General features: G+C 46.2%; 1 protein-coding gene across 4 annotated transcripts in view; it reads right to left on the bottom strand.

Moving 5' to 3' along the window:
* Nucleotides 1-15,015, bottom strand: part of Gsap (gamma-secretase activating protein) — an 81,200-nt gene that overhangs the window by 55,430 nt on the left and 10,755 nt on the right. For all 4 annotated transcript variants that reach the window (XM_050139802.1, XM_050139801.1, XM_050139799.1 and 1 more), the window contains 2 exons: nt 7,660-7,729; nt 7,131-7,181 (listed from right to left, as the gene is read on the bottom strand). In XM_050139802.1, the coding sequence (XP_049995759.1) occupies nt 7,131-7,181; nt 7,660-7,729 (121 nt within the window). The remainder of the gene's footprint in view (nt 1-7,130; nt 7,182-7,659; nt 7,730-15,015) is intronic.

Genomic DNA, 15,015 nt, shown 5'->3' with positions numbered 1-15,015 from the left:
GGCCACAGGCATGTAACTCAGCGGTGGGGCAAATGACAAGGATGTGGGAGGTCTTAGTTTTCATTACCAAGAAGGAAAAATAAATATCGAGACAGATAAAGATCCCACAATGAAGCAGAAGCCAGGTCAGTGCACCTGCAGCGAGACCATTTTTAGCACGGTTTCATAGACCCTCTGCCTTCTTAGTCTACATCAGCACAGCCCCACCCATGGTCTGTCCAGTTCTCCAGCCTGTGGCAGCCCGGGTGTGAAAGTAGAGAGAGATTCTCAAGCGTATGTGTCATGGCTGACCGTGCCTATCAGCAGCACACTCCGGTTTCCCCCGGAGCAATGGAACAGCACCGTCAACAGCTGCCTTAGGTCCTGGGGTCACATCAGAGCAAAAGATCATAAAAGCAATTAGAAGTAAGCTCTTGGCCAGGGGCTGGAAAGGGTTTACCACAGCCATCCAAACATAGGTCAAAGGTCCCCATTCCTAAGAGAGTGGTCGAGTTCTTATAACTCTAATATACTCAGGTTCTCTCTCGATTGCTGTACTGGGAATATTAACGCACAATTTGGGGATCACACAGCAGGCTGAAAACAATCACTTTTTAGTTCTTAAGAGTGACCTGGCACACGAACCAGTTTCCGGGATATGACCTAACAAATTAGTCCTGGGTATTTCTATACAAATGTCTCTAATGATCACCAGAGGGGGAAACTCCCAAACCGAGGGGCAATCAAAATGGGAGATTCCTGGGCTAGGATGACGACAAGTCCAGCTGCTGTCCTAGAGCTAAAAGGCAGGGAGGCTGGCAGGGTTCTGGCCTGTAGGCTCCGCCTCAAGGAAGAGCAAGCTGAGCAGTTCACTGCACCTGTGTCCAAGGGCGGACACTTGGGCTCAGGGAACTCGAGGACTCAGCTGGCCCGCCCCACACGCTCCTCACCCTCCACCCCCACTGCCACAGGCGAGGCCGGAGAGCCTTGTGGGTCAGAGGTCACAACTGCTTTTACTGCAAGACCTGCAGCCTAAGCCAGACCTGCGACCTCCCGCACCGTCAGACGCCCTGCAGCTCTGGAAGCCTTGCTGAGAACGTCTGCTGGACTTCCGGTTATAAACCGGAGATGGCGAGACAGACAATCTCCAGGGAGAGCATCCTGTGGACCCCGGGGGCCACCTCTGACTTCCTCATCTGGAGGTGGATGCTTGTGCTTCCCGTTGCTTCTCTTTGCTGAGAGATCTCAAGCAGCCCAGGCTGATGATCTTCAACTCAGCATCTCTGAGGACGGCCTCAGATCCTTAATCCCGCAGCCTGCACCTCGGGAATGCTGGGATTCCAGGGGTGTTTGCTTTGGTTTACTTGGGAGGGCGTGTTTCTGACTCTGCCCTGGAGTTTGGAATGAGTCTCCTGTCTCGCAGCTTCTAGGATGTTGGGCTGTCCACCGAGTCTCCTGACAATGGTTTTGTTTGTTTGGGTGTGTGTGAGAAAGATTTTCTTCCTTTTAACATCATTTAATCTAGTGCCTTTAATTTTTTTCTGTTTTGGATTTTTTCCCCCTCCTTTGAGGCAGTTTCATGAACCACCTTGCCCAGAGCTTAGCAGGTTTGCTCTTAAGACCTAGCAATACTTTCTCAGACAGCTTGTTAGAGACTTGTTGGCTATTCATTTCTATCAATGGTAGATTAATAAACGTTATTATTAGAAGCTAAGAAAATGCCTTGAGGGATTGGGGAGAGGGTTCAGTGGGGAAAGCACTTGCTACACAAGCAGGACGACTTGAGTTCAGACTCCAGACATCACATAAAACAGCCAAACATGGCAGTGTCCACCTAACTCCAGAGTGGAGACAAGCAGATCCAGCTAGCTCACTGGTCACATCCGTGAGCTCTGGGTTCACTGAGAGATCCTGTCTCAGACAGAGAGAGACAGAGAGCAGTAAATTCTGTCCCCCCACACACGTTCACACTCCACACACGCACACCTCTCCTTCTGAGCACACCAGTCACTTGGAAAGCAAGACATGTTGAATCACGAGTATAATTTCACAGGTAAAATATGTGATGATACTCATGGTTTATGACCCAACACAGAACCAGCAGCCCAGGGACAGGACAGGACATCAGTTTAAGAAGGCTGTGTTCCTGTTGACTGAGATGCAAAGATGTTGCTGTGACCAAAAGTGACTTAAGGGAGGAAAGGTTGGGGATTTTTTTTTTTTTTTTTGCTTGTTTGTTTTGGATTGTTGATGTTGTTGTTTTGGGTTTGTTTGGTTTGGCTTACACACCTAGGTCACAGTCCATCACTGAGGGAAGTTGGGGCAGGAAGCAGAACTAAAGCTTGAAGAATGCTGCTTGCTGAATCACGGGCTCATGGCTAACTCACTTCCTTATGCAGCCCAGAACAACTCGCCCAGGAAACGGTGTTGCCCACAGGGTGATGGGTCTTCCCATATCAACTAACAGTCAAAAGAATTCCCACACAACACATGCACAGGCCCGTCTGGTTTGGACAATCCTCAACTGAAACTCTTTTCTCGGCTGACTACAGGCAGTGTCACACGGATAGTGAGGGACCCTGGAAATCTATCTGCTCGGTGCCTAAAGCGTGGCTTCAGGAGTAAGAGGGACACCGGTGTCAAAGACAGTCAAGAAGAAAATAGAATAAAAATAGTCTGCAAAAAGTGAGAACAAGAGGGGAGAGCAAATTTTCCTACCAATGTCTATTTTAAATATACGACTGAATTACTGTATCAGATTACACAAAAGGACAGCCAATTATCTCATATAAAAATTCACATGCTCTAACTGCATAAAAAACCCACAGTTTGGGGAGACTTTAAGGAAAAATAGAGAATCACCCTAGATTGTCCTTCACAGCATGAATTTACATATTTAAATAAAAAAATAACCAACTATCGTTTAAGTTTTCTTTATCTTTCTCCACTAACCACCCCCGCCTGGTTCAGCACAGGCCAGGAATTTAATTAGGACAGCTACCACAGGGGTGGGAGTCAACTACCACTAACAGGAGTGTTTCTCAGGGACATGCCGCATACTTCACAGTGGAGCTCTTGAGCCAAATCACAGCTCTGTGAAACACTTATTTATCTGTCCCTAATGGTGTGGAGGCTCTGGAAAGTCTCAATGACAGTGGGGTCCCAGTACAGTGACCACCCCAGTTGCTGCTCAAGGAGAATCTATTGTCTATAGTAGCAAAAAAAGACAGAGTTCAGCCTGGGCCTCTTCTTATGGAAGGTCATTGTCATTTTCTAAACATTAGCTATACTATGGCCAAGGAGAGACGTTACTGGTAAAAGTTGATTATAAAGTATGGGAACAGAGAAACTTTTACTTGAAATATGTTACAGTTTGTTTCTTTCACAATGGGGGAAAATATCATTTTAAAGAATAGAATGTTAAATAAAACTTTTCAAAAACTTACTTTCCTTAAATAAAATGTTGTACAATGTAACCATTCCGAGCAGACAAAAGAAATCTTTCCAAAATATCTGTTCAAAGGACAAAACGTGACACATTCTATAGTATTTTCTGGTTAAATCATTTCTGAAATGTCTTTTTTAGAGTGAAGGGTGTTTTGAGACAGGGTTTCCTGTATCCCCCAGGCTAGACCTGAAATCATTCCGCAGCTGAGGATGACTCTGAACTCTGGATCTTCTTACATCTACCCCAAGGTCTGGGACAACAAGGGATGCACCACTAAGCCCAGCCCATTTCTGAACTGGTGATTCTCAAAGGCGGCTCCCCTCAACTTCTGACTCATTCAGATTCCTACTTCTCAAACTGAGAATGCACAAAACCAGACACTTCCTCATATTCCTGTGAGCACACACACTCACCACACTCATACACACACACCACACCCCATACACACACACAACACACAAATACTCATGCACCACACACCACACACACACACACACACACGTTTTAACAAAAAAATAAAAGGTTGAGTCATTCTCAAACTTGTTCTTTTTCTCATGTGCATATCAAATCCAGAAGTAAAATCTTGAAAGATCTGTTTTTTATGTCCAGACGCATCCTTAGCCCACACAATTCCCTTTGGCTCACAGTGTAGACCATTTCTTTCCAGTGGTCTCTGCTAGGAAAACAAACACCCAGCCGCTCACCTCCATTTCCTCTGACTTCCCTTTCCTCCACCCCACCTGAGCTCACCGTCCTCATCAGTCTCTGCAAACAGCGAATCTACACCATCTAGTCCAGTCCCGCTCAGTCAGAAATGCAACTCACGTCCCCCTCTTTCCACTGCCTCTTTAACCGTGCCCCAGGAGGGTTTCCATGTCCTGAATAAACCCATAACACCAGATTCTCTGCTTCAGATGCTGTTTCTAATGAAACCCAAACTAAAGCCAGAAGTGACCTCAGGGGACAGGTCCACTCTAACCGTGAGAAGTCTACCTGAGGAGTGGGGATGGTATCCTAAGGCCACAAGCACAGTAGACATGAATCATTAGAACATTAGTGGCCACCTTGAGTCTTAACCTGCTTGAGGGTACCTCAGAATCATCCTTTTTTTCAGACTGGAAATGGGGGACAATTCTCCTTCATCTCCCTGATACCCTCTGATCGTGGGCTGGTCTATCGTGCATCCATCCATACTCCCAGTCTGTAACATAGACAAGGGAGTCTTCCAACAATCCAGAGATAAAAGCAGGAAGTTGGTAGAGAAACTGAGGGGGAACATTCTGGAATTATACCTGGACAGAGTTGGTTCTCGCCTCAGGGGCTGGGATAAAGGGTGAGTTGGGATGCCAGCTCCTTTGTGTGTACTGTGATAACTAACAATATTCAGGCTACTGTTCATGGAGACACAGTGAGCAATCTCACCACAGGTGCCCAAACTCAAGGCCAAGCAAGCATATGTGAATAGGATTTAATTTTATATCAAGTAAAACTGTACATTTTCTCTGGGAGTGCATTGGATAACACTAAGAGCTGACTATTGTTAAGCATGGCACTGAGGCAGCAATGATAAATACCAAGTAAAAACTACAGTTTGCTGGCATAACAGCTCTTCTCAGACTAACTGTGACCAGGAACAAGAAGAAGCAGACTACACACAGCGCAAATCCAAGGTGTGTGGGTCCTGCCCCACCAGCTTGGCAGCGACGTACAACAGAAACCTTGTCTTCTCAGGACAAAGGAGTCCATCACATCGGCCCCGGGTCCTGTTTTGTTCAAACCCTTGTTTAGGCATCAGCATGCTGATGTTCTAGAGTTCATCCTACATAATCCGGTCCAAATCCATCCCTTGAGGTGAGCATTACATCAAATGCTAAGAACAGTCAGGAGTATAGAGGAATGAGGAGGCCAGCAGCGCGAGGGACTGGTGACCTAGGTCTCCATGTCACTGCAGGGTGGAAGTAAGCGTGACTAAGCAGTGAGAGTCCAGATAAGACATCTAGCCCACCAACACCTCACAAAAGCCCTCCCCAGGCCTGGCTCCCATTCTCCTGCCTCTGTCAGACGTGGGGAGATGTGAGCCTCAGAGACCCAGCACGGCCTAGGAGCCTCGGGCGGAATGTACATGTGAAGGGTTTTCCCATCACATGCAACCACAGAATACGTCCAAGAGGGACTAGGCTAACAAAATAAGGAGTCAAGGGCCAAATAAATAGAGCAGAGGGGAGCCACCTGGGAACACAGCAGCAAGGGCTGAAATCAGATCCTCTGGGCCAGGACTAAAATGGTAGCTCACGGGCTGACTCCAGCCTGCTGCTGGCTATTGTTGCTGGAGCAGAGTCTAAAAACTAGTTGGGCCAACTTCTATAAATTAAATTTTTACATAAAAGTACAGCATTCTCAACAAATTGCCAAGCCGGTTCCAGTGGACTTAACTGCCCTTCACAGCAACAAAAATCCGCCAAGTAGCGGTTCCTCCCTTGATAGTTCTCAGGGGTCAAGAAAGGTTTCAGCGGCTGAACACCTTTCATTAAACAACTGAAATATTTCTCTGCGTCTGTGCTAAAACTGGAAACAAGGCTAGTGAGACACTCGGCAGGAGAAGGCCCCTGCTGCCAAGCCTGACCACCTGGACCCAACCCCAGGACCCAGATGGCGGAAGGAGAGAACCAGCTACCGTAAGTTGTCCTCTGACCTCCACACTCGTGCCCATACACATGCAGGCGTACAAAATAAACCAAGAGGAATGCAGTAATTAACAATGGGAACAATAAAAGGATCTCATTTTCCTTTTTTATGTGGCTATGTATCTTTACGAGAACACACGTTGATGTGTACAGTAGAGTCTAGAGGCCAAATGTGTAAGTCTTTCTCAGGCACCATCCATCTTGCTTTCTGAGACTGAGTCTCTCATTGGCCTGGAATGGCCAAGTAGGCTAAGCTGGCTGACCAGTGAGTGCCAGGGATGGCCTGTCTCCCCTCCATAGCACCAAGATAACAAGCGTTGTTTTTATATGGAGCTTAAAAACGAACGCAGGTTCTCACGCCTGCACAAAACTTCACTGATTGAACTACACCACGAGCGTGACGCTCACGCTCCTTCCACCAAATCTATTTATGTATCTGGCCTCTGTGAACATGTGTGGTTGAGGATAGCCGCCTCAGCACTCCACAGAAGTACCCGCAGCACCACGCAGGGGGCCCGAGCGTGCGCAGTCATTACTGTCGTGTTATGGGGCAGGTGGGTGATACAGAATACCTTTTGCAATTTAAAAAGTGAAAGATTCTGCACAGGTAAGAAAATAGAAAGTAGGTTTTCGTAACTGAACAGATTTGTGTTTTATTTTGTATTTATGAACTATCCACAATGCATTAGAGATTAATGAATATTTCATCAGATATTTTTAAAGTCGTATTGTTCGTTTTCCCTACTTTTCCATTAGCTTCTGGCCATAGAAGTATAATCTCAGCATTCATTTACTCTACAGGGGCTAATTATCACCTCATTTTTCTCCAGTCTCTATTATATTATTTTTCGCACCTTCTTGCCTACTTGAGAAGCAAGATTTAAAGTCTTGCTTGCGCTTAAATGGCCACTAACTTTTTATTCTAAGATAGAGGCACTTCTAAAGAGCTTGAAATTTGCCTTTAGCCCAACAAATGTTTATCCCTCAACACACACACAAAAGAAGAAGAATTCCATTACCCGGCTGAAGCTCACTCCTTACATCTTTAGTGTACTGGACGAAACTTGCAGCTGATGGCAAAGAGAAAAATCCATTAGCAACTGGTCTGCATGGCAGCTTGTTCAAGTCAGTGAGGTCTATCGCCCTAATGCTGTGGAAGACCGCAGAGTATCCGTTCCTATAGCTGTGTCCTGCAGGCTCAATTTCAAACTTGACTTACCTAGAACAGGTTTTTTTTTTCTTGCCTTTGAATTTTTTTAATTGATTTTTATTGAGCTCTACATTTTTTTCTGCTCCCCTCCCTGCCTCTCCCCTTCCCCCTTCAATCTTCGCCCAAGGTCCCCATGATCCCAGTTTTCTCAGGAGATCTTGTCTTTTTCTACTTCCCATGTAGATTAGATCTAGGTAAGTCTCTCTTAGTGTCCTCATTGTTGTCTAATAGAACAGGTATTTTTGCAATGTTTCTGCTATAGTCAAATACTGCAAAATCTAAATGCTTCAACTTAAAAGACACAGCTCTTCACAGGAAACAATGGGATCTCAACTCACCAAGCAAAGTCCTCTCGCTGTTGACAGAGCAGCTGACAGCTTGCATGTCCCTCTCAAAGGTGTACAGGTGCTATTAAAACAGCCGGAAAGGGAGGTCACAGTGAATAACAATTGTATGAAGGCAAACTCCTATTAAACTTTGTACTAAACATTACTTAGCAAACACTCCCTAAAGCACAGAGTGAACTAATCTGTGCTGACATGGTCTGGATTATTTCTCAAGGAAAATGTGTTTAATATTTTGTGCCACATCGGGCCCTGAAACTTAGCTATGGGACAACCAGCGTGGTTCAGAAGACAAACTTTGAAACTAAGCTAGACCCACGGTCAAATCCTGACTGCTGTTTTCTCGCTGCGTGACTTTGGGAAAATTATTCAACTTACCTAACCATCATAATTAGCATAGGACTATAATATGTATCTCGTGTTATTATGAGGACTGAGGAATACTGGAGTGGTATGGCCAAAGTAAGTAAAAAACATCTCATAGGGGTAGAGGATCAAGAGGCTCAGTGCAGCTTATGCCGTCCAAGGGGCACCCAGACGTTAGCATGGGAGATGAGAAAGGCTTCAATCCAATGACACACTCAACTCTCATACCGTGGAATGTGTCACAAGTGTATTTCATATTAAAGGAGTGGATAACAAATCTTCTGTGGTTACTTAATCTTTCCTTTTTATGAATGTTTGTATTGTTCAAAATATCAAGAGAAGCCGGTCATGGTACACACACCAGTAACCCCAACCCTCCAGAGGCTGAGGCAGAGGGGTACAAGTTGGAAGCATCCCAGGCTATATGGTGGGACCCTGTCTGAAGCAACAGTGGGGGGAATCAAAAGATTCCACTTTATCAATGCTCGGGAAAATGAAAACAGTCACACAGATGAAAGACGTGATGTGTAAGCTAAGGACTGAGGACACACTCTGGCTGTGTCACCACATCTCCATGGGAGACAGTCACTAAAGGGGAGCATTGAGTTAATATGAGGGCACTAAGTTTGGGGCTCCAGAGACGGCTCAGTTGTATTGCTACTCGTGCAGAGAATCCAAGTTCAGTTCCCAGGACCCACGTCAGGCAGCTCATAACTGCATGTGCATCTGACGCCTCCCCCCACAGCTGACGCCTCCCCCCACATCTGACGCCTCCCCCACATCTGACGCCTCCCCCACATCTGATGCCTCCCCCACATCTGATGCCTCCCCCCACATCTGACGCCTCCCCCCACATCTGACGTCTCCTGTGTGTGTGTGAATGTGTGTATGTATGTATGTATGTGTATGTCTGTACATATGTGTGTATGTGTGTTGTGTGTGCGTGTGTGTATGTGTGTGTGTGATAAGCATGTATAATGCAGACACACACGTACCTATGCGTGTGCTGTGAATGGCAGGGGTCAGGGTCCAGTGTCTCCTCTATCACGCTCCACCATTTTGGATAGACGGTCAGGCCCACGGGTCCCTAGATCCTGCCTGTCACCCTCCCAGTACTGGGGTTGCAGATCACACACTGTGTTGTTTTTCAGGGGGTGCTGGGTTGTGGACTTGTGTTTGTCCTGCAAGCCCTTTACCCTGTAAGCCATGTTCGCCTTTTACTACAGCCCAGCTTAATAGACTGCTTCATGCCTTGGCAGCTGCATTTAGTCCCAAATAACCTATTCATGGGCATTAATTTCATTTAGCTGCTACTTTTAGATACTAAAATGATGCAATTAACATTCATTTGTATTATTTTCTAGTGCTGGGGCGCAAACCTGGGAACTTGTACAAGTTGGGAAAGTATTTTACTACTGAGATACATTCTTAAACCTCAAATATATCTTTGTGAGCCTATGCAAGAATTTATGGGATACAAGGAATAGAAGTATGGGATTCTTCATTATAAACATAAAAAATATACACCAAACTAGTTTATGCAGAAAAGCAATTACACAGTGGCTCAAGGAACAGGATAATGTGAAGTCAGTCTGGGCTTTAGCTATGGTTTAATCCAGAAATAGAAATAACCATTCTTTTAACCCTCTGGCTTTAACACATCTTCAGCCTCTACATAACAAAACTCCAAGTTCTGGTCTCCAAAAGCCTGGCGGTTCCAATCTTACAGTCCATGTGAGCAGAATCAGAGAAGAACAGTCTCAGTCCCCAGAAAAGTCTGCTAGGTACTTGTATACCACCAGCGCAAGTCTTATTTCTTCCTGCTCACTCTGAGGGTAGACCAGCAGGGCTGGGAGTGAGGAAGAGAGGTCAGAGAGGGGCAGGGAGGAAGGGAACTTGTCCCCTTATGTCTAAGCAGTGTGCTGCTTCCTGTTTGGCCATGTAAGGAGGGTCATTCATCTAAAACTGCAGAGGAAGACCAAAAAAGACTCCCTTCTCCCCAGTCTCCTCACTCAGTAAAGCTGAAAACCCTGAACGTTGTCTACAAAATGAAGCTAAGAGGCCTGGGAAGTTGAGTAAAGAAAACAGGTTAGATAACGTGTTTCTCCCGTAAGCACAAAGCTTTGGGTTCGGTCTACAGCGTCCTGGGGGTGGGGAAACACAGACTCTGGGGACTCCAAGTTCTGAGAAACGAGGCAGCGGTAGCTTTTTTTTTTTGCATACCATATTCTAGACTTGAAGCTAAAAAAGAGATTATAGCAGAAAGGAAGCCAGAAATAGACAGAAACACACACACACCCCCTCCATCGCCCAAGGCAAAGAAACAGAAAGCCTGCAAGACAGAGTCTGTTAGATGCTGCCCAGACTACTCTAGCCAACAGTCTGAGGAAAGGCGACCCCACTTGTCCCGTTACCCACAAGGCTGAGCAGGGAGACTGGGATCCCACTCCATCCAAATGCCCCAGGCACTGTCCACTCCTGCCAGATGGGATCAGAAAAGATCAGGTAGAAATCACGACGTTCCTCGCACCTGGTAGAAATCTACCTCCCCCTCGCAGCGCACAGAAAGCCATGTAGGATGGTGGGCATCTACCCGGACCCAGCTCTGAGGAGTCCCAGCTCTTCCTCAGTGGAGCACCGGCAGAAGGGCTGGACGCGAAGTTAGGACTCGTACCTCACGTCTCCCAGAACCCACCCTGGTTCCTGACCCTGAGGGGGTGAAGCCTAGCAGGCAGCTGAAAAGCCCATTTCCACCTAGCACCAACAGCGGACCCTCTCAGCTGGGTACCATCAAAGGAAGCCAAGTGGAAGAGTTCCAGTCTTCGCTCCTACCACGGCGGGAGTGGGATGGTGCCCTACAGTCCACAAGTTCTCTATCAGAGGAGACACTGGAACAGAAATCTAAATAAGACCTAGCGTCTCTTGGGAGCTATGAAAACCATGAGTCATGCCAGGAACTGGGAGAACTTCAGCTCGAGTGAGAAAAACAGACGTTGGGCACTAGGGTGGCAAATACTAGACGCTGTGGCAAAGATTTCAAAACACACACACACACACACACACACAAACAAGACAAAAGGCCTCGACTAAGAAGTTTAAAATGTGATTGAATAAAAACAGTAGAAATCCTAACAAGGACACAGATAAAGAAAAATGCATAGAAATTTTACTCTTGAAAATTACAGTAATCAGCTTTTAAAATCTTAAATGATAGCAACATACTAAAAAAAAATCCAGGAACTTGAAGGAAAAAAAAAAAACCTAATCTGAACAGCACAAAGTAAATTACCTGGGACCAAGGGAAAGAAGTGATACCTCATAGACCCCTGACTACCACAAAGATCTGATTAACTAATTTTAACTAATTAAAATCCAGGAAAGGAAAAAAGTGAAACTTTTTAAAGTGTTTGAAGACATAGTGATTGATGGGCAAATTGCTCCAAATTGAGCATAAGATTCGATAAACTGAATGGAAACCCAAACAATGGAGGACGGAGAGCCGACCATGAGGTCATACGAGCAGGAGAGTTGCCCCTGCCCCTCACCAGCAGCAGCCCAGCACTCGGGAGGGGCCCGCCACCTCGGCCAGACAGCACAGTAGCGATGGCGCTGGTGGTCCAGGTGTGAGAGAGCCAGTGATGAGGGCGTGAAGGAAGGAGAGCCCGCCCCGCCCCTGCTCATTGCTCCAGGGGTAAACTAGCAAGGGCAATGCTCGAGGGCTCACCCTGGCGGTGAGGGCAGGGAGAGCTGGCGGGCTGACCAACCCAGCAGCTGCCCAGGCTCAGACCAGGGCTAGGAGCTGACCCACCCCAACATCCGCCCCATCTGTGATCTGGAGAACGTGTGAAGGGGCCAGACCTGCAGACCCAAAGCTGCAGGGTCTCCATGACGACGCAGGGCAACAGCAGGATATCCTAGGGTGTCCCCGTGAGGGTCCAGCATCGATAGTGTAGCAGAAGCCAGAGGCCTCCGGCCAGACCAATGACGATGCCAATGGCAGTGAACACTTGCAAGGAAAAACGAATGGACTAAAGGGTGTACCATGTTACACTACAGCTTCCGGGACAAGATTTTTCCCTTTTTTCTATTTTTTTCTCTTAAATTTTATTTTATTTTATTTGTGGGGGAGGTTGCAAGGGCAGATATGAAGGGACAAGAAATGAATGGGATGGAGATGCCTGATGTGAAAGATACAGAGAATAAATAAAAAGGAAGTTTTATAATAATAATAATCTATAAATAAAAAGAAAGAAAGAAAGAAAAGAGAAAGAAAGAAAGAAAGAGAAAAGAAAAGAAAACCCAAAAACCCAAACAAATCCATAGGGACACACTCAAGTAAATTTTCATAAAATAAAGGGCAAAGGAGAAAAAAAAACATTTTCAAAAGTGATTGGGGAAAATGACACCTTAAATACAGAAAGAAAATGTATTAAAAGATGGGTTTTCCACAAAAGGCCATGAAGAGAGGGGGGAGGACATTTTTTTCAGGAACCAAAAGATGATAGCTGTCAGCTTGAATTCTAGACTTGACAAAACCATCCTTCAAAATGAATAAATGAGAGGAAACACTCAGGTGAAGAAAACTGAGAATATGTGACCTGCCCACAACCCTGAGTTACTGTGACTGAAGCAAATTCCTAAAAGATCAAGAAAATGTTTTTTTTTTTAAAGAAAAAAAGATGAAACAATGAAAAGAATGGAAATATGGGTAGGAAGCAGTGGATTTTCCTTAGTTCATTTTGTCTAAATTATACTTAACAACAAAGGCAAAATATGTGTCATCAAATTCGGATCTTGAAAAACACCACCGAGTTAAGGCTGCAACTTGGTGGTGCCGTGCTTGCCTGACATGGACGGTGGCTGTGGGTTCAACCCCAAGGACCACAGAACAAGTGTGTAAGTAGAAGTCTTGTCTCTATGGAAGGGGGCGGCAGGAGAGATGGTGCTACAGGTAAACGTGCTCAGAGCCCCTGCAGAAGACTCCGGTTCCGGGGATCCAACGCCCTCTTCCCGCCTCCATGGGCTCTGCACGCACATGCCGCACATGCTCACACAGACACTCACAAAGTAGATAAATACACAAATAAGTCTTTGTAAAGAGGGACAACATGTGGGCAGCAACTGTAAATTCAGGAAAGTGAATGACTTCAGAAGTAAAGGGCCCTGAGTTTCCTGGAAACTGGCAAACAGCCGCCAGCAGCTCTCCGGACGCCTGCACTGAGCTCGCTAACCGCAGTAGCGGCGACAGAATCGCGCTCTGTGATGAACCGTGACACCCACATCCTACCAGAGTCACCTTCCTGGTTCTCCTGTCACGCTCTAGTTACACAAGATGTAAGAACCGGAGAAAACTGGGTCAAGGGTGCTTGGGACTTGGCAGTTTTGCCTGTTTAAAAACAAAACCACGTAGGAAGGTGGGGGATCGTTAGGTTTGTGCGGCCTTGAACCCCGCCTGGAAACAAAGCATTGTCTTTCTCTTGGTGGCACAGTCCCAAAACAAAAATACAGAACTTGAAAGAAAATGTCAAGTCCAGGTGACTTGATATGCAAACCCATTTCCTCAACCAAAGAGCCAGGGGGAGCAATGTGGGTTGTAAGGTGTTCTGAACATTTGGGAAACACAGAAGGGAGAGGGGGATTAGTGACTTCTGTGGTTTGACTGTGTCTCCCAAGTCCATAGGCTGGAAAGAGAATCCCCAGTTCAGCGGTGTCGGAGGCAGAGGCCCAGGGAAGGGTGGTTAGGTCACAGGCTCTTCCCTCCTAATGGACTATGGCTTTATCAGCCCTGGTTAGTTACTAAGAGTATTAGCATAAAGGTGAATCAAGACCCCTCTTGCTTGCGGGTCCTCACCCTTCTACCATGTACCATGGCAGAGAAAGCCCTTACCAGATGTAGCACCCTAGACCTTGAACTTCCCAACATCTGGAACCTGTAAGAACTAAACATCTGTTCTTCACAAATCACCAAACTTTCCTGGGCAGTGGTGGTGGCGCACGCCTTTAAACCCAGCACTCGGGAGGCAGAGGCAGGAAGGTCTCTGTGAGTTCCAGGACAGCCAGGGCTACACAGAAATCCTGTCTTTAAAAACAAGAGAGAGACAGAGAGGGACGGAGAGAGAGAGAGAGAGAGAGAGAGAGAGAGAGAGAGAGAGAGAGAGAGAGAGAGAGAGAAGATCTCAGACTCTCCAGTATAGCAGGCTGTAGCAGCAGCAACTTTGTGTAAAGAAAGACGTGCCTATCACCATAAAGCTGGTTAAGATTCCTGCTAATTTATGCCTTAGCCAATTTATTTCCTGAGTGATCTGCATATCTGAAAAACCAAAGAAGCAGTAAGCTTAAAGGCCCAGGGGAGATGCACATACCCATAGAAGGCAGTTGCACCCCGCACCCAAGTCAGACTAAAATCTCATATAATGCTGCTCCAAGACACATCTTCTCACAATCTGGGCCATCTAGAAGCCCAGGGAAGGACTGTCCCAGCACCCAGAGTTTTGTTTGCTTCTTCCCCAGACTGTATCTCTTTTTTCTTTTCTTTTTTTTTTTTTTTTTTTTTTTTTTTTTTTTTTTTTTTTTTTGGTTTTTTTTTTGGTTTTTCGAGACAGGGTTTCTCTGTGGTTTTGGAGCCTGTCCTGGAACTAGCTCTGTAGACCAGACTGGCCTCGAACTCACAGAGATCTGCCTGTCTCTGCCTCCCAAGTGCTGGGATTAAAGGGGTGTGCCACCACCGCCTGGCTCCCAGACTGTATCTCAACAGGATTTGCCTTGCTCATCCCTGGGACTCTGATGCTCGCAAGGGGAACACTGACTGCGTAGTTATTGGATCAGAGAATAAACAGAAACGAGCGGCTGTGCAAGGAATGGGGGTGGGGTGTGATGGGAGAGAGAATGACCACTCTCCGCACTGAAGCCGAAAGAGAGAGGTACCTGTGGGAAACTTAGAACGCAAAAAGGATCTTTAAGTTCATGGCCAATAAGACACGATTC

Source organism: Alexandromys fortis, unplaced genomic scaffold (assembly GCF_014885135.2).
Source record: "Alexandromys fortis isolate MF-2015 unplaced genomic scaffold, M_Fortis_MF-2015_v1.1 scaffold_38, whole genome shotgun sequence".
NCBI classification, from domain to species: Eukaryota; Metazoa; Chordata; class Mammalia; order Rodentia; family Cricetidae; genus Alexandromys; species Alexandromys fortis.
This window is presented reverse-complemented; position numbering and strand designations above follow the sequence as displayed.